The 25,490-nt window shown below is 42.9% G+C and overlaps 1 protein-coding gene across 1 annotated transcript in view; it reads right to left on the bottom strand.

The window, feature by feature from the left end:
* Positions 1–25,490, bottom strand: part of UPF2 (UPF2 regulator of nonsense mediated mRNA decay) — a gene marked incomplete at both ends in the record, with an annotated part of 103,564 nt that overhangs the window by 49,273 nt on the left and 28,801 nt on the right. Inside the window, 2 exons of the mRNA XM_080716938.1 lie at positions 6,312–6,420; positions 12,992–13,077. Of these exons, the coding sequence (XP_080573064.1) occupies positions 6,312–6,420; positions 12,992–13,077 (195 nt within the window). The remainder of the gene's footprint in view (positions 1–6,311; positions 6,421–12,991; positions 13,078–25,490) is intronic.

Here is a 25,490-nt window from a genome sequence, read left to right as displayed (position 1 = left end):
AAACTAAATATGGATGAATTGACAATGTACATTTTCTAGTCACTGTTAGCTCAATAATGGCTTTTATAAGACTTGTATAATCAATCATCCTCAGTAAAAATGCTGCCTGCAGCTCATTTGTTAAAGATTTCTCCAATTTAATTAATTGAGTAAGTTTTTGGACGTGCCAACACATGCACAGCCTTACTTACTACTCCCCTACAGGAAGAATCCAGTGGCCCCCTGGGAAAGCCAGACACTCGCCTCAACAGATTCTTTCCTCCATCATTTGCTCACTTACATTAACTCTGTTCATCCATTCATCCAATCCGCTTTTCTGAAAACCCACTGTGTGCTACGCATGCACCAGTTAATCAGTATTAGTGTATAAAGGAGTAAAATCAATTTTCTTTATAAGCCTGTGGACAGTGTCCTCAAATGTAGGGTGTGCAATACTCTTGATCTACCAGATTTGAGTGGTTTGGAACCTCCATTTATACACTTTACCTTACACCTTCCCATTTGCTTTTTTTAAAAATTATATAATGTACATAAGATATTTGGTACAATTGCAAATGTATACAAGTTTAAAATAAATGTACTCAAGTTGGGGACATGTGACCTTATTTTAACCAATAAAAAAAGGTTGATCAAAAGAGTCGAGAGACAAGCAATTTAAAAAATGAGAGTGATTTGCTTATAAGTAAAAGTCATCTGCTCTATCATTAAAGAAGAGCTATTGAAAATCTGGAGAACACAGAAAAGAAAGCAAAAATATTCCTGTTTCTACTATCTAATGTCAGCCACTGTTAATACATTTATGTGTAATTATTTCATAATTGCTACTATCTAAACATTTCAACATAACTATAAATTTATTATATGTAAGATTTTTTATATCTTGTTACTTAAAAGCACTTTCTCTATAATATGAAAATTTTTGGTGGTACTGGGGGTGGAACTCAGAGGCTTTCTACCTCCGGGCTATACTCCCAGACCTTTTTTTTTTAATATTTTATTTGGAAACAGGGTCTCACTAAGTTGCTGAGAGCCTCACTAAGTAGCTGAGGCTGGCTTCAAACCTGTGCGATCCTCCTGTCTCAGCCTCCCAAGCGCGGGGATTACAAGCGTGCGCCACCACGCCCAGCTATAATATGAAAATTTTTGTATAAAAATAATTTTCAGTGGCTCTGTGCCATTTCAACATTGTGATTATCTGACCATTCTAAAAACTCAAGGGGCACTTGGATGATCAGTTTTCCCCTATTGCAATGTATGATCTGAATAGTGTTCGGTACATGGGGTTACTTATTTAGATTATTCAAGCTGCCCAATGCATGAATGCTGAGGGTCTGCAAACTCTCTCCAAAGTCCTACCTAAATGAAGTCCATGAAAACGCTGCTGGCTTTTCATTGCTATTACTTTCACTAATCTGTCAGATTGCAAGTTTGTTTTAACTAGAGTATCTTTAACTGCATGTGAGATGTCATATAATGTTTTTGTTCATCAGCTTTACTTTTCAGCTGAGGTTCTTAAGTGAGGGGTTAATATAATCAGACTGTGACAATATAGTGGACACAGACAGAAGACAGAAACAGGGACGCCTGGTTAAAGAATATTATTAGCTTAACTCAAGCAATGGACCATGAAACACATGGTAGTAGGTGTAAAGAGATGCTAGATTTGAAATGTTTGAAAAAGTAGCAACAACAGAATTCACTGTTGAACACTGGCTCCTAAATCTTAGCGGCTTTAGGGGTTGGATAAAATATTGTAAATTCATGGGGAGCATATAAAAGCAGATTTGGGTAAGTAAAAGATAAAAACATTTTTAAAGAGCCGGGCATGATGGTACAAGCTTGTAATTCCTGTACTTGAGAGGCTGAGAAAGGAGGAATGCAGGTTCAAGGCCAGCCTCAGCAACTTAGTGAGGCCCTGGAAACTTAGGGAGACTGTGTTTCAAAATAAAAAAGAATAAAACAGGACTGGGGATGTAGCTCAGAGGTAGAATGCCCAATTTCCATCCCCAGTATCACATGAAAAAAAAAAAAAGTTAAGAAGAAAGTAAGTTTTGTTTTGGGACATACCTAGGAAATACATGAAAACTTTCTAAGTACCAGGAAAGAGTTTCTGGCAAGAAACACAAATTTGGGGACTTGGGGCTGTTGAGAAACAAATGTTAATTGAAGCACACGTAAAATGTGTTCCACGAAAAGGAGGGTAAAGAGCCAGGCGTGGTGGCACACGCTTGTAATCCCCACGCTTGGGAGGCCGAGACAGGAGGATCGCACAGGTTCAAAGCCAGCCTCAGCTACTTAGTGAGGCTCTCAGCAACTTAGTAAGACCCTATTTCCAAATAAAATATAAAAAACTGGTCTGGGAGTATAGCCCAGAAGTAGAAAGCACCTGGATTCCATCCCCCACCCCCCCGCCCAAAAAAAAAAAAAAAATGGAGGGTGACGCCAGGCGTGGTAGGGTATGCCCATAATCCCAATACTTGGGAGGCTGAGACAGGAGGATGGCAGCTTCAAAAACAGCCTCAGCAACTAGTGAGACTCTCAACAATTTACTAAGACTCTGTTTGAAAATAAAAATACAGCTGGTAGCGTAGCCTGGGTTCAATTCCCAGTACAACAACCTAAAAAGGTCTAGGAAATCCCAACATATAAACTCAGCCAAAAGACAGGGTAGTGATCATATGGAAGAACCTGGAGAGAGGGGCAGTTCAGAGGGGTTATTACTGTGGCACTGATATTTATGTTCAGGCACTGTGTGGAAACTGCCGGCATATAATCTCACTTAATAATTCCCAAGAACAGCCGGGCGTGGTGGCGCACGCTTGTAATCCCTGCGCTTGGGAGGCGGAGACAGGAGGATCCTGCAGGTTCGAAGCCAGCCGCGCTGGCGTAAGAGACCCTGTTTCCAAATAAAAAAGTACAAAAAAAGGTCTGGGAGTGTAGCCCGGAGGTAGAAGGGTTTCTAGGAACCCCAGTACTGCCAAAAAAAAAAAAAAAAAAAAAAAAAAAGCCCTAAGAATATTTACATCTTAAAGGATGTAAATATTATCCTTTAAAATATAACAGCAAAGAAAGTATGTTTACAGCACTGGAGTAAAGTGGCTAAATTATAATGCTAGCAGAAAAATCAAATGATAGGCTATTCAGAAAATGTTGGCAGTCGCTGCCAGTGTGCTATGATAATGAATCAGGGGGCAAATTCCAGAGTAGAGAGGAAAATAATCTAAAATATGCAAGAAAGAAGGAAATGAAAGGATGGGAAGCCAGGCATGGTGGTGCACGCTTGTAATCCCAGTACTTGGGAGGCTGAGACAGGAGGATCACAGTTTCCGGACAACCTTAGTGAGGCCCTTTGCAACTCAGTGAGACCCTGTTTCAAATTAAAGAATAAAAAATAGGGCTGTGGGTATCGCTCAGAGGTAGAATGCCCCTGGGTTCAATCTTCAGTACTGCAAAAAAGAAAAAAAAAAAGTTGAGACAGGGACTCACAGGTTGCCAAAGCTAGCCTTGAACTTCCTCTGCTCCGGCTTCCCCACTAGCCGAGAAGGGAAGCAGGCCTGGAACCTCGTGAAGAAAGAGCGGAGAAGAGAGACCAGGGCAGAGCAGAGAGAGGACGGGAGACCGTGAGGCTGGAGAGCGCCGAGTCTGTCCACAGCCTGACACAAGTGCCTGGCCAGCCCTGCACATCTGGAGGTGGGCAGGGCAGGCTCGGAGGAGGCAGAGGTGACCGGCTCCCCTCAGACACCCTGCCCTTCTTTCCTAAGAGCACTGGATCCTGAAGTGTGTACCTAAAATCTCATCTTTCCACTGTGATGAAGCACTGCAACAAAAAAATAACCACGCGGACCCCAACTCCCACCCCAGCATTTCCAGAACACAGGGGGAAGGGGGGAGTCACATGGATAGAGGTTTTTCTAAATGTTAAGTTTTTACTAAAGGCTCTAATTATACTTTGCCCAGCACTTTATGTTTTGTTTAATTTGGGGTTTGACTGAGAGGTATATGTATTCAACAAACTTATACTGTCCACTATTAAAACAGCCCCTTGTTTGTACTATAGGATTAAATATAACAAGAAGAAGCCAGCTGTAGTGATGCATGCCTATAATTCCAGTACTTGGAATGCTGAGACAGGAGGATATTAGGTTCCAGGTCAGCCTCAGCACTTAGCAAGATCCTGTCTTAAAAAAAAAAAAAAAGGCTGAGGGTATAGCTTGGTGGTAGAATGCCTCTAGGTTCAATCCCCAGCACCATCAAAAACAAAATAAAATAAAAAACCCATATATACACTATGTTTATAAATACATCTTATAAATACATATGATGTATATAAATACACACATCATAAAAATCAAGAATAACATGACTTCTGAGGTATCCATTCCTGAACTAGTATTTATCAAAGTGTGTTCTTTATAGGGTTACATATCATGTTCCACGCAAGATTCACAGAACACATGACCTTATTGGAGCTAGATGTGGCAGCACATGCCTGTAATCCCACCATGTGGGAGGCTAAGACAAAAGGACCACAGGTTCATGACCCATCTCAGCAAGTAAGTCAGAAGCTAATGAACCAAGCAAGACCCTGTTTCCAAATAGAAATAAAACAGGACTGGGGATGTAGTTTGGAGGTAGAATACCCCTAGGTTTAATCACCAGTGCCACCAAAAAAAAAAAAAAAAAAAAAGGCTTTGAGAATTTTCACAATAAAAACCATTTAACTTTATTGTGTTCAGTGTTTTTAAACTTTTCTAAACACAAAAACCTTATCTTGCTTAATACTACACATGAATATTGAAAATACACTTAAGCAAAAGCTGGCCCAGAAAAATCTTAGCACTGGAAAGCTCATAATAAATTAACACTCCCAGACTCAACTATCATTCTACTTCCATGAGACTTTCTGCTTCCTCTGAACTCAAAGTACTCACTGTCCAATTCATTTTCTAGTCAAGCATGAAATCCTTACACTTATTACACTTAAGGGTTAAAGGTTTTTACTTCCCTTTTGTGAGTATTTACACTTGTTTTCCCAACTGTACAAGGAGTTCCTGAGCCCAGAAATTGCCTGAGTGGGTGCAGTAAATCGTGTACTGAGCACAGCAAACATTTCTTGATTTTATTTGCATCCCAAGCAACATAATATAAAGCTAGATTTTTGTAAACACAACTTTTCTACTGGCTGATCTAATGCTTGAATCTCATGTCTTTCCAATGTATACTAAAGCCTACTTCCAGTCACCTCCAGCAGTACCATTTTTACCACATCAAGCCTGTGTTTGAAGCTCTACCACTTCCACAAGGCTGGTAACGAGGACCGGTAACGAGGACTTGGGAAAACCACACGTGTATAGTCAGTTCTGACTCTTAGAACTGGAAAGAAATAAAAGGAAGCTGCCTGCAAGCTGGTAACAGGCCCCTGATATTTGCCGAGGTGTTCTTTAAAGAACTCGCCACTATCCAAGGTAAATATTCTTCTTTCTTTTTTGGTATTGGGGTTAAACCCACGGATATTCTATCACTGAGCTATACCCCCAGCCTTTTTTATTTTATTAATTTTGAAACAGGGTTTTAAAATTAATTAACTAATTAATTAATTTTTTTTTTGGTGGTACTGGGGGTGGAACCCAGGGGCTTTCTACCTCTGGGCTATACTCTCAGACCTATTGTATACTTTATTTGGAAACAGGGTCTCACTAAGTTGCCGAGAGCCCCACTCAGTAGCTGAGGCTGGCTTCGAACCTGCGTGATCCTCCTGTCTCAGCCTCCCAAACGCTGTGATTATCAGCGTGCGCCACCACGCCCATCTTGAAACAGGGTTTTTTTTTTTTAAAGTTATTTCACACTAGCCTCGAGCCTGTGATCCTCCTGCCTCTGCTTCCCAGGTACTGGGATTATAGGGAAGCATCAATAAAGCACGAGCAACAACAGCATTCACTGAGATCACAGAACTCATGGAACCGTTCATGTTGCACTATCTGGACCCCGTATCTAGAGAGGCGCCCTATGGGGCCCTATCCCTGACTCTTCACAGCCAATCCTAGTTTTCCTAGTACCACACATGAGGCTTGTTTTTCTTGACCTTGGAGAATGGCTAACAGTTCCCCTCCAGGTTGGAATATCACTTAGCGATTTTAAGCTTTACTGCACAAATTTACATTAAAAATTTTAGAATCCCATAAAATTCTGAACTGTTATGCCACTATCAAATCTCTAAATTATATTTGCCACAAAATAATTATGATCTTAAAGAATCCTCACTCAACTTTTAAGAAGATAATGAAATGACAATATAAACACTAAATACATACATGAAATCTGAAATCTCCCCTCAGCATGGAACAAAGATCCTCTGCTACATCAGACATGCAGGGATGCAATGTAGCAACCAATCTTGCATAAAATGGCAGCAAATCCAACCTGCAAAAAAAGTCATATGTGATATGTGTCAAAAGGAAAGACATACCAGAAACAATTCATTTTAAAATGTACTTTCTCAGATTTATTCACACATTAAATGATTATAAAAACTAATCACCATTCAGACATGCCTATTTATTGCCATCATAAAACACCCAGAAATTCAACAACCCTTGTATAAGTTTATTAATAATCTGATTCTTTCCATTCAGTGCATTTACTGCACTTCTGTAAATTTACTACGTATGTAATTTTGATAAAATATGAAACATTAAGTAAAGTTAATAAATATTAAGATGGCTTAAGCTGGGCATGGTGGCGCACGCTTGTAATCCCGGCGCTTGGGAGGCGGAGACAGGAGGATCGCGCTGGTTCGGAGCCAGCCTCGCTGGCTTAAGAGACCCTGTTTCCAAATAAAAAATATAAAAATAGGTCTGGGAGTGTAGCCCGGAGATAGAAGGGCTTCCAGGAACCCCAGTACCGACAAAAAAAAAAAAAAAAAAGATGGCTTAAAATTTTAATCACATAATCACTAAGAAACTTAATACTTACAAACATAAAAACTTAAGTAGTACAAAACAGAGCCCTTTCAAAACATTTCCTTCATACTCAGGGGTAAGTTATTTGGAAATCTCAGTGTCTAAAGAAGAGGGTAACCCATAACCCAAAGCGATCCAAGATGTGTTTGTATCTTACTCGTCGCAGGGCCTGTGTGAGTTGTCATCCAGGACCTCGTGGCGATCCGCTGCACTTTTGCGCCCCTTCCACTGTGGGCACACTCCTTCCCATTCAAGAGGCAGCAGCCCCAGAATCCTGCTTAACACGACACTCCAGCAGCCTCCTCTAATCACGCACACAAGCCTCATTTATGTTCCTTTCCTGCCACAGACATTATTTTAAAAAACTGACTCGCTCAACGACCCAACATTAGGCAGGCCAGAGGCAGAAGATGACAGACTGTGAAGAACTCACCAAGGAGCTACACTGGCGGCATCAAGTAAAGCCAGCGACAGAAAGGAAGCTGAAAACTACAATGACAGCCGGAAGCCATTAGAACAGAGACATATTCCTACAAATCCCAATTATTCCAAACATATCATTTATGCAGACTAGTGTGTAAAATTAATTTACCATCAGGAAAAAGACTATGTATTATGAAAGGCTTAGAGTTGCATGTGCAAAGCTTCCAACACGAGCAGATGGGCCCCGAGGTAGGAGCACGTTGAGGGAAAAATGAAGCAGCATTTGAAAGGAGAATAAGAGAAAGAAACAGATTACATTCATGCCTAAAACCTGCAGAAACTGTGCTCCTCCTTAGTCATTTTACCTTCTTTAAAGATTCTCACTAATCTGTACTAAGATGCTAGGCCCAATTCTAGGCACTTAAGAGCTATTCAACTTATTCTTAAAACTATTATATCAGGTGGATATTATTATCTCCATTTTAGAGATAAGGGGTTAGGGCCGGGTGAGATGGCATGTACCTGTAATCCCAGTCCTTGGGAGGCTGAGACAGAAGGATGGCAGGTTCGAGGCTAGCCGTAGCAACTTAGTGTGACCCTACGTTTCAAAATGACAAAATAATAATAAAAGCTTAAGGGGTGTCTCTTGGAGGTAGAATGCCCCTGGGTTCAATCCTTAGTAGCAAAAAAACCCCCCAAAAAACAAAAAAACAAAAAAACCTAAGGTAAATGAACATTTGTTTTCTTACATAATACATCTATGCTAATATCAAATTTATAAAATTTCAGTAAAATATTAAGTTTTAGCCAGTCGTGGTAGCACACACTTGTCATCCCAGTACTTGCGAGGCTGAGACAAGAAGTTTGCAGGTATCCTGCCAGCCTCAGAAACTTAGTGAGTTCCTCCATAACTCAGTTAGACCCTGTTTAAAAATAAAAACAAAATAGGGCAGGGAGTGTAGCTCAGAGGTACAACACCCCTGGGTTCTTCTTTTGTTTTGCACACCTACTATAAAAACAAATAAAATATTCTTTTTTAATTCACAGTCAGCTGACAAATTCAAACGCAGGACTTTAATACTATGCCCTGAGCTGGGTGTGGAGGTACACGCTCACGATCCCAGTATTGGAGGCTGAGACAGGAGGACCCCAAGTTCTCAGCCGGCCTCAGTGCAACTCAGTGAGTCCTTGTTTCCAAATAAAGAATAAAAAATAGAGCTGGGGTGTAGCTCGTAGGTAGAAAGCCCCTGGGTTCAACCCCCAGCACCACAAAAATACACTATGCCTTGGTTCTGTTGCTGCCTGCTGCCCAAACCAGAGGTCAGAGATACAAGGGCTGAAGCCAGGGATGCCAAGGAGCAATGCACTGAGGGCGCGGAGGGCCAGGTTCCAACCCCGTCACGAATCTTACTTCTGCAATGGCTCCCGGGATGACAGACACCTGTTCTGCTCTCGCCCTGCGCACAGCACGTGGCCCCTGGCAGTCCTCAGAGCCTCGGCCTCGACGACCTTCCTTTTGGCTGGTGTTTGCCTCCCAAACACACTGCTTTACCCCTCACTCGGCTCTGGTCACCTCGGTGAGAAGCAGCCCTGGGACCGCTCTATGGACCCCTCCCGGTCCCCCTGACGTGTACTGCAGTTCAAAGCAGAACTGACCGCTGTCTACCACAGCGTATGATTTTCTTATTTGTTGTGTTTATCTTGCTGGTCACCTGTCCACATTACAACCTAAGTTTCATGGAGACAACTTACCAGCATTCAAAATACTGTCTGGAACAAAACAGATGTGCCACATACACATTTGCTGTGTAACTGAATGACTCTGGTATCTCACTCTTTAATACAGTTAGCACTTAGTCTAAGATATTCTTTCCCATATTGAGGAAATACCCCATTTTTATAAGGATAAATTTTAGCTAGGTATGTTGATGCAGACCTGCAATCCCAGTACTCAAGAGGCTGAGAAAGGATTGAAAGTTCAAGGCCAGCCATGGCAAGTTAGCAAGGTACTCAGCAACTTAGGGAAACTCTGTTCCAAAATAATAAAAATAAGAAGGGCTGGATATGTAGCTCAGAAGTAGAAAGTCCGTGGGTTCAGTCCTCAGCACCAAAAATAAATAAATAAATAAATAAATCCTATCAAACAGAAGTTAGCATACTGAATATCTTTTAAGCAATTACTAGATATTCATATAGTTTCTAATTTTTCCAATTGATGGTACATATATTGATAACTTATGTAATGATATTGGTCTGTTCTTAAAATCTTTGATCATGTTGGGTTTTTATTTTTCATATACTGGTTTGCTAGTGCTTTACTTATAATTTTTATATCAACAGTAAAAAAACGAGATTGGTCAATACTAATTTTCAGGTTCCTTTTCATTAGATTTTGCCTTGGGGGGTACTGGGAATGGAACCCAGAGGCATTCTACCTCTGAGCTATCCACTCAGCCCTGCTTTATTTTTTATTTAGAAACGGGGTCCTATTTTATATTTTATTTGGAAACAGGGTCTTGCTAAGTTGCTGAAAGCCTCACTAAGTTGCTAAGGCTATCTTTGAACCTGTGATCCTTCTATCTCAGCTTCCCAAGTACTAGGATTACAAGCATGCACCACCACACTCAGCTTACGTTTTATTTTCTATGCTCTGGAACTAGTGATGTAGTATATGTTCCCTAAGAGCCTAAAAGAGCTCAATAAAGCTATGAAGCTTTGGTCTATTTAAGGTAAAATTAACTAATATCTTTTTATATTTTATAAGGATTTTTTGAATCAATTCTGGTAGTAATTTTTCAAAAAGTCATGTCTGCACTGAGATTTTAAAGTAATTTTTAAATATTTCTAGCATATCTTCTGCTCATTTCTTAAGCTTTTTAAATGTTCTTTTTCTTCATAATATATTTTCTAGATGCTTCTGAATTTGGATTTTTCTATAACCAGCCCTTAAATTTCTAACACTAAACTTCACCTTGATTGTAGTCCTCGATACTTTTTTTTTTTTTTTTTTTTGCAGTACTGGGGATTGAACCCAGGGGCTCTACCTACAGGCTATACCCCCAGCCCTATATTCTATTCTTTACTTTGAAACAGGGTCTCACTAAGTTGCAGAGGGCCTGTAAGTAGCTGAGGCTGGCTGAAAACCTGGATCCTCCTGTCTCAGCCTCCCAAGTACTGAGATTACAAGCGTGAGCCACCACACTCGGCTTCAATGTATTTTTAAACAAAGTGTGAGATGCCAACACTTGGCATTCCAAAGTGTTAGGCCACTTCATTCCCTATTCCATTTGTTGGCTTGTAGATGACACTTTAAGGTGGGGGCGGGGTACTAGGGATTGAACTGGGGCGTTCCACCCTGAGCTTTGCTCCAGCCCTTAGTTCTTGAACAGGTCTGGCGAAGTTGCTGAGTCTGGCTTTGAAGCATCTCAGCTCCCAGGGACTGCGATTCACAGCACCAGCAATGCGCTACTCTTACTTCTCATTTCTTCAGCTTTCCCCATCTACTTCCAATCTTTTTCGAGCTCCTACCCAAAGGCAGTTACAATGATCCATTTTAAAGCAAAACTGTTTGTGCTATCAGTGTAGGCATGGATCAGCAAACCAACCACATCAGTAAATGCTCTCAACCTTAAAAGGGATTTAAAAATTGTTTAAAGATTCTTGGGACATCTTGACTCTTTTAAGCCTTTCCAGATACTTAGAAATCCTAGTTTTTCTTTGGAACTGGCCATGTGGAAACAAAGTTAGGTACTTTACTTTCTCAGAATACTCTGCATTCATAAAACAGAGCTGACACTGAAAATTTCTGCACTACAACTTAAGTTAAATAGTTAACATACTGGGGCTGGGACTACAGCTCAGTGGTAGAGGGCTTGTCTATCATGCACAAGGCCCTAGATTCAATCCCCAGGACAAAACAAACAAAAAAATAAAGTAGGAAAAGAGTTCATATACAAGCTAAATAAATACTTTACCTAACTGGAGTTTTCTGAAAAGCAATGGAAAATAAACTTTGATCCTTCCTTTGAAAACTAAATTCTATAATCTAAGAGTGGTTATAATTTTTTTTTACCAACAATTAATAGTAAACCACTTAAAGTTATTTTCCTGTTAAACAATAAATCTTTTTTATATTTTCTAAGATCTCTACATCACATCTTTAAGTATCCTACTAGCAGTTAATGATCACCAAGTCACTAACCACAACATTCAGCCACTAATCACAAATCTTAATAATGGCAGTGTACATACACACACAGCTGTTACTGGGGGACAGGTAGAAAGTCATGTAGGCTTTTTTTTTTTTTTTCAGTACTGGAGATTGGACTCAGGGGCATTCTACCTCTGAGCTACACCCCCAGCCTTTTTGTTTTATTCTTTATTTTGAAACAGGGTCTAAGTTGCAAAGGGTGTCACTAAGTAGCCGACATGATCCTCCTGTCTCAGCCTCCCAGGAACTTAGATTACAAGGGTGCGCCACCATGCCTAGCTCAAATAGACTTTTAAAGTGATAATCACTTGGCCTTCTAAAAGAAATGTCTAGCTTCTTATTCTTTTAAAATCTAAAGAATTTGACTGTTGAAAGCTAATAATTGTATCTCTGCTCAAAAATGCCTGGAAAAATGAATATAAAAGAATATATTTACAATTCAATTAAAAGTACAAAAAATTCTTCAGAAGAAACACTAAAGCAGCTGATTCCAAAAAGACAAAATATAACAAAAGCCTGGGATAATTTACTCTGAAGTGACAACTGGCTGCCAAGTGGACTTCCCACACTGCTACTGTTCCCGCTGCAACGGCACCACCAAGCGGCACCACACTAACAGATTCCAAAGGAATATTCTTTTGTAGTCTCTAATGAATTTAGTGAGCAAGGAGATCCAATTACAAACTCAGAAACCAGCGCACTCTTAAAAGTTGGATGAGGAAAAGCTGTTGGAGAATGAGGTGCGACACCGCGTGACTGAAGGGCATTCTGTTTACACCAATCTTAGGGGACTCTGGACAACCACCTGTCAACATGTGGCTACATGCATATGGCTTCCTAGTCACTAAAAACAGTACTGGGTGCATCTCTATTTAAAACAAGAAAGAAACATATTCTTGGATATTTTCTCTGATTCGGATCACAGTTCACAGACAACCTCAGCTACTTAGTGAGGCCCTATGCAACCAGTGAGACCCTGTTTCAAAAAATAAAGAATAAAAAATAGCTTGGAGGTAGAATGCCCTGGGTTCCATCCCGATAAATACAACTAAAAGGGGGGGGGGGTTAGAATTGACATTTTTACAGATGTACAAATGGCCAAAAGCATATTAAATAATGCACATCATCACAGGACATTGAGGAATACTACATCAAAACCACAAAGAGGTTCTACTTTACACAAACAGGATGGCTATACTCTAACAATGGACAATAGCAAGTACAAGCAAGAATAAGGGTAAAGCAGCCCCTCACAAGTTCTAGAAAACAGTCTAAAAATCAATGCCTACTGAGTTAATAAAATAAAAAACAAATGGTGGCTTTAAGAGAAAATTAAATAAAACTCTGATCTTACAACCATCTCTGCACAGCAAAAACACAAATTATTTTTAATACTTACCTTTGTCTAGGAACTATAAAGAGTGCCCGTACCAACTTCTTTCTGTTTGCTTTCGTGTTCATGTTCATGCAAAAATCCATTGCTGCCTACAGGAGAGAAAACAAACTCTTCTTCTTAAGAAAAACAACTCAATTTAGATACTATAAAATACAAACTCTGCCTAGTACAATATTTTTATTTTTTTCCTAAACATTTCAAAATGGTTTTAAGACACTGTTATTATAAACATATCCCAAACTAAAAGATCACTAAACATTAAAATCCTCTTTTCTTATATCTAAAAAACAGATGAGTCCTACTTTGTGTGTGTGTGTGTGTGTGTGTGTGTGTGTGTGTGTGTGTGTGTGTGTGTACTGAACCCAGGGCATTCTACCTTCGAGCTACACCCTCAACGTTATTTTTTGTCTTTATTTTATTTTATTTTTGATGGTACTGGGGTTCCTGGAAGCCCTTCTACCTCCGGGCTACACTCCCAGACCTATTTTTACATTTTTATTTGGAAACAGGGTCTCCTAAGCCAGCGCGCGCAGCTGGCTTCGAACCTCTGTGATCCTCCTTTCTCTGCCTCCAAGCGTGCGCCACCACGCCCGGCTTTTGTCTTTATTTTGAAACAAGGTCTCACTGATTTGTAGAGAGCCTCATTAAGTAGCTCATTAAGTAGCTGAGGTTGTCCGTGAACTTCGATCCTCCTGTTTCAACCTCCCAAATGCTGGGATTACAACCGTAGGCCACTACACCTGGCTTGATTCCTACTTTTTTAAATGCAACTCAGTGCTGGGAATACAACTTCACTTAACTACATGAAAAGTACAATCAATGCATGTAAAGACAAGTAAATAAATATAACATCAGGAGCTGGTGGTATGGCTCAGTGGTAGAGTGCATGCCTAGCATGTTTGAGGCCCTGGGTTCCATCCTCAGTACCACTAAATAGAAAGAAAGAAAAATACCAGAACCCTATTTCAAAACAAAAAATAAAATAGAGCTGAGGGTATAACTTGGAAGCAGTATCCCTCTGGGTGTGCAAACCCTGTACCAAAAAAAAAAGAAAGAAGCTTCACGTGTATTTAGTTCATAGAAAATCAGTCCCTGCAGTATGGGAGAAACGGAAGACAAGGAGTCACGTCAGCACTGCTGCCTGACAACTCGTCAAGCAGTTTTTCAAAGACTTCTTCCAAAATACTTCAGGTAAATGAAGGCCAAACTCATTTTTTCATTAAAAACTAAATTCTTCTGGTCATCAAATACATGTAAAACGTAGCCATGAATGACATTCTTCATAGAAGTTACCTGAAAGACTTTCCTTTGAGGTATATGGCATTTATGGTGAAAAAAAAAAAACCAAAAAATTCAAAAGTCAAAAGTGAACTACTTGAGAGCGACTGTCCACAAAGGCAGCAGAATGAAAGCCCGTGTCGGGGGCAACCCAGGAGTGAAGTGAGGACACATCTGGATACTGAAGTGATTCCGTTTCCAACGTGATCATGCACATTTTCAACCAGCTGATTTCAAGTAAAAGGCATAATAGCTGGAGGCCACAAACGTGTCCTTGATTTACTAAAGTCTTTGAGAAAAGAGCCAAACACGGTAGCACATGTCTGTAATCCTAGTTAGTCGGGAGGCTGAGACAGGAGGATCACAGATTTGCAGCCAGCCTTAGCAACTTGGGCCTTCCCCAACTTGGTGAGACCGTTTCCTTTTTGTTTCGGGTGCTGGGGACTGAACCCAGGGGCATTCTACACCTGGGCCACACCCTCAGCCCTTTCTCTTGTTGTTTTGAAACACGGTCTGGCTAGTTGAGGAGTCTGACCACTTGCTGAGAAGGTCTTCAAATCTTTCCTCCTGTTTATAGGCAATAAACACACCAGCTAGCAGGGGACAGATTCAGTCATAGCCAAACCTCGAAAAAAGGAGCCAACTGTTAGGAATGTTTCTGTTGCTAAAGAAAACAGGGATTTGTTGTATAAGAAAAAAGGGACAAAGCCGCGCGTGACGGCACACACTTGTAATCCCAGCATTCAGAAGGTTGAGACGGGACTTTCCCATTTCACGGACAGCCTCAGCTACTTAGTGAGGCCCTGTTTAAAAATAAAGAATAAAAAATAGGGCAGGGGATGTAGCTCAAAGATCAAATGTCCTGGGTTCCATCCCCAGACCCGCAAAAAAAAGACAACCTCTTAAAATAAATAAATGCGATAACTATTGAGTTTTTGTAAACTGTGTATTGACTCAATTATTCTAGAAGGAAACCAATTGGGAATGAGGTTCGAATCCATTTAATTACATTAACAGATACTAATGTACATATCAAGTATTTAAAGAAAGGCTAAAGGTAGAAAAATAACCCAGCTTCAGTGTTCTCTAGAAGTGACCCTCAACCACTCCAGGGGGAGTGGGAGACCAAGGAATAAATCAGACTTTACTGAAAGACCCTAGCTCAGCTTAGCTAAAGTGAAGCCATGATTAACCTAAATCTGAACCCGGAAGATAGAGTGCTGCTGTGGAGGGTTTCAAAAGTCAGTGAGCCTGCCAAACGGGAAGAATGGGAGCATAACTGCTCGCTAGCAGTCTCCTGGCAGAACAGACCGATACCGTATGTCCTATACAATTTTCTATTAAGTAAAGGCCAAAACAACCTCATGATCGAGGTCGTCTTGTTCCCTAGTTACCGGGACCAATAGCAACTCTGTATCTAGGCTAACAATGCTTTTCTGCTTCTGTAACCCCGCTTCCGCTGCCCCTATAAAAGCCCCCTGAAAAAGACCAGGGGCGCGCAAGTCTCTGTGCAGACTCTGCCGCCCACAGGTACCTGTGTTTAATAAAATCCTCATGCTATTGCATCCTGTGGTCTCGGACTGATCTCTGGGTTCCGGGGTCTCCATTCCTAAGGGAAAGACCACTCGGGGGTCTTTCATTTGGGGGCTCGTCCGGGATCGGTGACCCCCTACCCAGGGACCACCGACTCACCACCGGGAGGTAAGTTTTAAGTTGAATGTTTTGTGTTGTCTTTAAGTTGTGTTTTTGAGACTTGATCAGGTCAATCTGTATCTGAGGGGAAGGAGGGGAGTTGACGAACTCAGAACCCTCAACCCCGCGTCCCGGGAGACGGTCCCGAGGACATCTGTGTTCCAAATTGTTGGAACAATCTGTAGAGGAGAGGGGGAACTCCTCCCTTATTCCTCATCTGTAGAGGAGAGGGGGAACTTGGAATCCTCCCTTATTCCTCATCTGAAAGTCATATTGCGGCCGCAACGTTTGTTAGTCTTGTGACGAATTGTTCTGTGTGCGTGTGTGTGTGTGTCAAATTTTGTGTTTATTGTCTCTTAGAACCATGGGCCAAACCTTAATTACCCCTTTAAGTCTTTCCTTAGATCATTGGACCGACGTAAGGTGCCGAGCTGAGTCAATCTCAGTAGAAATAAAAAAGAAAAAATGGAACGCCCTCTGTTCATCTGAATGGCCTGCCTTCGGAAAGGGATGGCCAGCAGAGGGCACATTCAACCTAGAAATCATAACTAATGTTAAAAAAATTATTTTTCAGGTGGGAAGACAGGGACATCCGGATCAAGTCCCTTATATTATCACCTGGGAAAGCCTTGTATTGGATCCCCCGGTGTGGGTCCAGCCTTTTCTTCCCCTCAAAATTTCTTCCCCTCTAGCCCCCACTTCCCTCGAACCTTCCCCCCGTTCCTCCCTTTATCCTTTAGTTCCCCGCTCTCCAAAGCCTAAACCTGTTCCTCCAGTTTATCCCCCAGATCCCAGTGCACCTTTAATAGATCTTTTAACGGAGGAACCTCCTCCCTATGCCGCTCCCCCAGCCCCGGAGCAAAATGAAGCAGCTAGAGAAAATGATCCTGCACCCAGAGACGGCACTCCCGCTACTCCTGCTCCCTCTCCCATGGCGGAGCGCTTAAGGGGGAAGTGCAAACCCCCGGCGGAATCTACATCTCAGGCGTTCCCCCTACGAGAGGGGCCGGACGGCCGATTACAGTATTGGCCTTTTACGGCCTCAGATTTATATAACTGGAAACAGCATAACCCTCCTTACTCTAAGGATCCGTCAGCCTTAACTAATCTTATTGAGTCTGTTTTAGTCACGCACCAGCCAACCTGGGATGATTGCCAACAGCTTTTACAGGTCCTATTAACCACCGAAGAAAAACAAAGGGTATTCTTGGAGGCCCGGAAGCATGTCCCAGGGGAAAACGGGCAACCTACCCAACTGCCTAACGTTATAGATGGTGCTTTTCCTTTAACCCGCCCGAATTGGAATTTCACTACGGAAGAAGGTAGGGGACACCTACGTCTTTATCGCCAGTTGCTCTTAACGGGTCTCCGGGAGGCGGCAAGACGCCCCACTAATTTGGCACAGGTGAAACAGGTAGTACAGGGCAATGAGGAAACTCCCTCAGCCTTCCTAGAACGACTAAAGGAAGCATATAGAATGTATACTCCATACAACCCAGAGGACCCAGGACAGGCTACTAGTCTTTCTATGTCCTTTATCTGGCAGTCTAGCCCGGATATTAGAAATAAATTACAGAGATTAGAGGGCCTTCAAGGTTATACTGTGGCAGACTTATTGAAGGAGGCCGAGAAAGTCTACAATAAAAGGGAAACCCCTGAAGAGAAGGAAGAGCGATTGTGGTTACGCATGAAAAAAGATCAGGAGGACAGGGACAGGAGAAGAAATAAAGAACTGAGCAGAGTATTGGCCACTGTAGTGCAGGGGGGTAGGGCAGAAAGTCAAGGGAGAGCTAGGATAGATAGGAACCAATGTGCTTATTGCAAGGAAAAAGGACACTGGATCAAGGACTGCCCCAAAAAGCCGAAGAACCCCAAAAAGCCGAAACAGCCAGTGTCCCTCTTGGCTCTGGGGGACGACTAGGGAGGTCAGGGCCAGGAGCCCCCCCCTGAGCCCAGGGTAACTCTCGAAGTTGGGGGGCAGCCAGTAACTTTTCTCGTTGATACCGGAGCCCAGCATTCAGTTCTGACCAGGGCTGCAGGGCCCTTAAGCAACCGCACTGCCTGGGTTCAAGGAGCCACGGGAGGAAAAAGATATCACTGGACCACCGATCGAAAAGTACATCTCGCCACCGGCAAGGTAACTCATTCCTTTCTACATGTGCCGGACTGTCCTTATCCCCTGTTGGGAAGAGACTTGCTTACTAAACTGAGGGCTCAAATCCATTTTGAAAAAGCAGGGGCAAAAATAACTGACCCTAAAGGAGCCCCACTTCAGATTCTAACCCTACATTTGGAGGATGAATATAAAATATACGAATATAAACAAAATCCAACTAGTGATGAAATAAAAGTATGGCTTAAAAAGTTCCCACAGGCGTGGGCAGAAACAGGAGGCATGGGAATGGCATGGCAGCAATCTCCAATTTTAGTTGCAATGAAAGCAACGGCCTCCCCCATCTCCATCAAACAATACCCGATGTCCAAGGAAGCATATGAAGGTATAAAGCCTCATATCAAAAGGTTGCTAGACCAAGGAGTTCTGACTCCTTGTCGATCGCCTTGGAATACCCCCTTGCTGCCAGTGAAAAAGCCCGGTACGGGGGATTACAGACCGGTGCAGGACCTCCGGGAGGTTAATAAAAGAATTGAAGATATACACCCTACGGTGCCAAACCCTTATAATCTGCTAAGTACGTTGCCTCCAACCCATACCTGGCATACTGTGCTTGATATTAAGGATGCCTTCTTCTGTTTACGGCTACATCCTAAAAGTCAACCCATGTTTGCCTTTGAGTGGAAGGATCCAGACCTCGGGTTGTCTGGGCAGTTAACTTGGACAAGGCTACCACAAGGTTTTAAAAACAGCCCCACCCTTTTTGATGAAGCCTTACATAGGGACTTAGCTGATTTCAGGGTACAACATCCCCAGCTCATCCTGCTCCAGTATGTCGATGACCTCCTCTTAGCTGCTACAACTGAGGGGGAGTGCACAAAAGGAACAGAAGCCCTACTACAAACCTTGGGAAACTTGGGTTATCGAGTCTCAGCGAAAAAGGCGCAGATATGCCAGCAGCAGGTAACATACTTAGGATACCAGATAAAGGAAGGCCAAAGGTGGTTGACGGAAGCCCGGAAACAGACTGTACTAAATATTCCGGCCCCCCAAAATGCCCGACAAGTAAGGGAATTTTTGGGAACGGCTGGCTTCTGCCGCCTTTGGATGCCTGGATTTGCCGAAATGGCAGCGCCCTTGTATCCCCTGACTAAGCCAGGAGTGGAGTTACCTTTAAATGGGAGACCGAACATCAGATGGCCTTTGAGAACATTAAGCGGGCATTATTGAGCTCCCCGGCTTTAGGACTGCCTGACGTCACAAAACCTTTTGAACTTTATATAGATGAAAGATCAGGATATGCAAAGGGAGTCTTAACTCAAAAACTCGGCCCGTGGAGGAGGCCAGTGGCATTTTTGTCAAAGAAACTTGACCCCGTAGCTTCCGGATGGCCTCCTTGCTTGCGGATGGTTGCAGCCGTAGCTGTCCTTGTAAAGGATGCAAATAAACTAACTTTAGGGCAACCTGTAACTGTCCTGGCTTCCCATGCCCTGGAAGCCCTCGTCAGACAGCCCCCAGACAGATGGCTGTCAAATGCCCGGATGACTCATTACCAGGCAATGCTTTTGGATACAGATAGGGTGCATTTCGGACCTGTAGTGACACTTAATCCTGCAACATTGTTGCCACTACCGGAGGCAACTCAACAACATGACTGCCTTCAGATCTTGGCCGAGGCACATGGAACTAGATCAGATCTGAAGGACCAGCCTCTTAAAGATGCAGATTACACTTGGTTCACGGATGGAAGCAGTTTTGTGGACAACGGACAGAGGAGAGCAGGAGCCGCCGTAACAACCACCACTAAGGTAGTATGGGCAGAGGCTCTGCCTCCCGGAACATCTGCACAGCGGGCAGAATTAATCGCCCTGACCCAGGCTCTGAAGATGGCAAAAGGTAAGAAACTAAATGTTTATACTGATAGCCGTTATGCTTTTGCCACCGCCCATATACACGGTGAAATTTATAGACGGAGAGGGCTTCTTACCTCCGAAGGGAAAGAAATCAGAAATAAGTCTGAAATACTGGGTCTGTTGGAGGCGCTGTTTCTGCCACAACAACTAAGTATCATGCACTGTCCTGGGCATCAGAAGGGGGACTCCATGGAAGCTAAAGGAAATCGACTGGCAGATATAGCAGCTAGAGAAGCTGCCATGGCAGACACATCCAAAATTCTTTCCATAACTACGAAAGAAAAGTTTCCAGAAAAGCAAGAGCGTCTGAAATATAGTAAGGAGGACTTAAGTCTCCTAAAGAAAATGGGGGCCACTTACGATTCGGTGGAACAGTATTGGGTATACGATTCTAAGATTGTGTGGCCCACTGAGTCAACCACATGGCTGGTACAACAACTACATAAATTAACACATTTAGGGAAAAAGAAAATGAGTACCCTTCTAGAAAGATGCGAAGTGGGACTATATCTTCTTAATAAAAATAAGATACTACAACAGGTAATGGACAATTGTAAAGCTTGCGCACAGATTAATTCAGGAAAAACGCAGCTCCTGCAAGGTGTCAGAGTGCGGGGACATCGCCCCGGAATACATTGGGAAATAGATTTTACTGAAATAAAACCTGGAATGTATGGATACAAATATCTTTTAGTATTCATAGATACTTTTTCCGGATGGGTAGAGGCCTTTCCTACCAAAGGTGAAACTGCAAAAATAGTCACGAAGAAGCTTCTAGAGGAAATCTTCCCCAGGTACGGAATGCCCCAGGTCCTGGGCAGTGATAATGGACCAGCCTTTGTGTCCCAGGTAAGTCAGTTGGTGGCCAAGTTGCTGGGGGTAAATTGGAAATTACATTGTGCATACAGACCCCAGAGTTCAGGGCAGGTAGAAAGAATGAATAGAACTATTAAGGAGACTTTATCTAAATTAACGTTGGCAACTGGCTCTAAAGACTGGGTTCTCCTGATACCGTTAGTTCTATATAGAGCTAGAAATACACCAGGACCTCATGGACTTACTCCTTTTGAAATCCTATATGGGGCTCCGCCCCCGAGCATTACTTTCTTTGATGCTGATATTTCTGAATACGCTAACAGTTCCACTTTACAGGCCCATCTCAAGGCATTACAGATTGTACAGGAAGAAGTTTGGAAACCCCTTGCTGCGGCTTACAGAGATCAGCTAGATCAACCTGTTATACCGCATTCCTTTCAGATTGGAGACATTGTTTGGATCCGCCGCCACCAATCTCGAAGTCTGGAGCCGCGCTGGAAGGGCCCGTACACCGTACTGTTAACAACGCCTACTGCCATCAAAGTCGACGGCATAGCGGCATGGATCCACGTCTCGCACGCCAAGCCGGCCAGAAACGTGACAAAATCATCAACAGGTCCAGAGTGGAAAATACAGCGAGGAAACAATCCCCTAAAGATAAAACTCTTGCGTGGGGACTCTCAATCATAATTTGGGCAGGGATAAAAGGGGGAATGGCGGATAACAATCCCCATCAGATTTATGTTTTGACCTGGCAGGTACTCTCCCAGACAGGGGAAATTGTCTGGGAGAAACAAGACAAGCGGGCACTAGGAACTTGGTGGCCCACCCTTAGGCCAGATTTTTGTCAACTAGCGGCAGGACTGGACACGTGGGATATCCCATTAGCTGATCCGACTAACCCCAACTCATATCTACCCGATATGACCGTCGGTAATGGGTGGAGGTCCCACCGAGACTTTTCTGGCCAGCCCTATGGATGTGTAAGTCCTTTCGCCCGATGTAACCTTCAGATGTCTGATTTTTACATTTGCCCGGGGGACCACAGGGACAGAAGTCAGGCCCACAAATGTGGGGGATATCAAGATTACTTTTGTGGAGCATGGGGGTGCGAGACCACAGGAGATGCATATTGGAAGCCAGTCTCTGACTGGGATCTTATATCTGTCAAGGCAGGCTACGAACGCCCTACTGACTGTTGGCGCTCGCAACGTAACCCCCTCACCTTAAGAATTACCTTTACCCCCAAAGGCAGACGAGCATTAGGATGGCAATCAGGCTATGTATGGGGTCTTCGATGGTACCTATCTGGGAAAGACCATGGAATAATCTTTCGAATCCGTCTGAAGGTCAGCCCCCTGAGCACCTATATAATGGGTCCAAACTCTGTACTGCCGGACCAAAAACTACCTGATGAACCCATGCGGGCACATGTCTTGCCCAAGCCCAGCAACGTTCCCATGGTGTCTGTCCCCCCCACAAGGAATCCTCGGCCAGGTACGGGAAGTCGATTATATAACCTAATCAAAGAAGCATATGCTACCCTAAATGCTACTGAGCCTTCTAAAACTGAACAATGTTGGCTTTGCTTGGTATCAACCCCGCCGTATTATGAGGGAGTCGCGGTGTTAGGTAGCTTTACTAATCACTCTATTGTCCCTGCAGCTTGTGCCGGAACCTTGCAGCATAAATTAACTCTGTCTGAGGTAACAGGAAAGGGGGTCTGTATCGGACAAGTCCCTAAGTCCCATCAAGGGTTATGCAATCAAACACTGGATATATATCCTAGTGATACTTATTTGGCATCTGGAAAAGGCACTCATTGGGCATGCAATTCCGGCCTAACCCCTTGCGTGTCCGCCGTGGCATTACACGCTACTTCTGGTTTCTGTGTATTAATTGAATTATGGCCCAGAATAACTTATCATGAATCCAGCTATATCATTGAACGATTTGAGCATAGGGGCAGATTTGAAAGGGAGCCTGTCTCAATGACACTAGCATTATTGTTGGGAGGGTTAACAGTGGGGGGAGTGGCAGCTGGAATTGGTACAGGCACATCAGCCCTAATAGCAACTCACCAATTTAGTGCTCTGCAAGCAGCCATGCATGCTGACATAAAGGCATTGGAAGAATCTGTGAGTGCACTCGAGAAATCTCTAACCTCACTCTCAGAGGTAGTATTGCAAAATCGGAGAGGACTAGACCTGCTCTTCCTGCAGGAAGGGGGCCTATGTGCGGCATTAAAGGAGGAATGTTGCTTCTATGCTGATCACACAGGATTAGTGAGGGACAGCATGGCCAAACTCAGGGAAAGGCTAGCACAGCGACAGAAAATCTTCGATGCCCAACAAGGCTGGTTTGAGGGATGGTTTAATAAATCCCCTTGGTTCACAACCCTGATATCTTCCTTAGTGGGACCTCTCCTGATCCTCCTTCTCCTGCTCTCTTTTGGACCCTGCATCCTCAATCGGCTAGTACAATTTATCAAAGATCGACTGTCAGTAATTCAAACCCTGGTCATAACCCAGCGATACCAGCAGCTAGCGGAACGAGAAACCGAAATCTAATAAAAGAGTTAATGATTTAACTCACAATAAAGAAAATGGGGGAATGAAAGACCCTAGCTCAGCTTAGCTAAAGTGAAGCCATGATTAACCTAAATCTGAACCCGGAAGATAGAGTGCTGCTGTGGAGGGTTTCAAAAGTCAGTGAGCCTGCCAAACGGGAAGAATGGGAGCATAACTGCTCGCTAGCAGTCTCCTGGCAGAACAGACCGATACCGTATGTCCTATACAATTTTCTATTAAGTAAAGGCCAAAACAACCTCATGATCGAGGTCGTCTTGTTCCCTAGTTACCGGGACCAATAGCAACTCTGTATCTAGGCTAACAATGCTTTTCTGCTTCTGTAACCCCGCTTCCGCTGCCCCTATAAAAGCCCCCTGAAAAAGACCAGGGGCGCGCAAGTCTCTGTGCAGACTCTGCCGCCCACAGGTACCTGTGTTTAATAAAATCCTCATGCTATTGCATCCTGTGGTCTCGGACTGATCTCTGGGTTCCGGGGTCTCCATTCCTAAGGGAAAGACCACTCGGGGGTCTTTCATTTACAGGAAAAAAATATCTAAAACAAATTCTCACACCATGGGCTCAAGAGCTCTTTACATGCTTAAAAATTACTAAGGACCTAAAAAAAAAGTTATGTGATTAATACCTATTAGCACTTACTGTATTAGAAATTAAAACAGAAAACTTTTAAAAACATTAATTCACTTAAAAATAAGCCGGGCGTGGTGGCGCACACTTGTAATCCCTGAGCTTGGGAAGCAGAGACAAGAGGATCGCACAGGTTCGAAGCCAGCTGCGTGCGCTGGCTTAGGAGACCCTGTTTTCAAATTTAAAAAAAAAAAAAAAATGTAAAAATAGGTCTGGGAGTGTAGCCCTGAGGTAGAAGGGCTTCCAGGAACCTCAGTACCACCAAAAAAAAAAAAAAAAAAAAAAAAAAAACCTCCTTCTTATTAATGTTTTAAGGTGGTGGAAAAGTAAGCCAAACATAGTGGTTTATGCCTATAATCACAGTACTTGGGAGGCTAAGACAGGAGGATCTCAGGTTCATGGCCAGCCTAAGCAACTTAGTGAGACCATTTCAAAAATTAAAAAAAAAAAAAAAAATAGGGCTTGGGATTTAGCTCAGAGCTAGAATGCCCCTGGATGCAATCTTCAGTATCCAAAATTAAAAATAAATCTAAAAAAAATTTATTAAGAGAAAACTAGCAGGCACCCTTAAACAACAGCTGAATTATTTTATTCATTTATCTGTCCAATCTGTTTCAATGTATTGTTTTGGATAAAAATATCCCCCCAAAAAGAAAATACAGCTGCAAACGTGTGTGTGTGTGTGTGTGTGTGTGTGTGTGTGTGTGTGTGTGTGAGAGAGAGAGAGAGAGAGAGAGAGAGAGAGAGAGAGAGAGAGAGATATGGCAGCATTTTAAAAAATTCTTTTTAGTAATGTAGTTAATTCTTTTGATACTATACCAAAACTTGCCAAGTCATAAGGGTTAGTTTCAACATGAGATCTGACACAGAATCAATAAACTCTTGATGTTAAGTGAAAATCCACCTGATGCTTTTAGTAGATTTTCAGTACCTATGCACAATTTTTATCACTGTATACTAACCATTTAGAATAATAGTTTACTAGACAGGCATAGTGTCACATGCCTGTAATCTCAGTACTTAGAAAGCTAAGACAGGAAGATCAAAAGTTTGAGGCCAGCCGGGCATGTTGGCACATGTTTGAAATCCCTGGGCTTGTGACAGGAGGATCTCACAGGTGAAGTCAGCCAAAGCTATTTAGTGAGGCTCTAAGCAACTTAGTGAAACTGTGTTTCCAAATAAAATATAAAATAGGTCTGGGAGTATAGCCCTGAGGTAGGAAGCCTCTGGGTTCCACCCCCAGTACCACAAAAAATAAAATAGAATAAAATAAATAAAAAGGACTGGGGGTGTGCCGAGGGGTTAGGCCGGTGCCAAGGCCAGCAGCCGGCATTGGAGCCTTCCATGAGGCAAGGCCGCTACTGAGGCCCCCAAGGCCAGATCGGAGCCTGCCGAGGGGTTAGACCGGTGTTGGGGCCAACAAGGCCGTCATCGGAGCCTGCCATGAGGCAAGGCCGGTGCTGGGGCCTCCGAGG

Source organism: Muscardinus avellanarius, assembly GCF_963383645.1.
Source record: "Muscardinus avellanarius genome assembly, chromosome: 20".
Taxonomy (NCBI): Eukaryota; Metazoa; Chordata; class Mammalia; order Rodentia; family Gliridae; genus Muscardinus; species Muscardinus avellanarius.
Note: the sequence above shows the minus strand (reverse complement) of the source record. Positions and strands in the feature narration are given on the sequence as shown.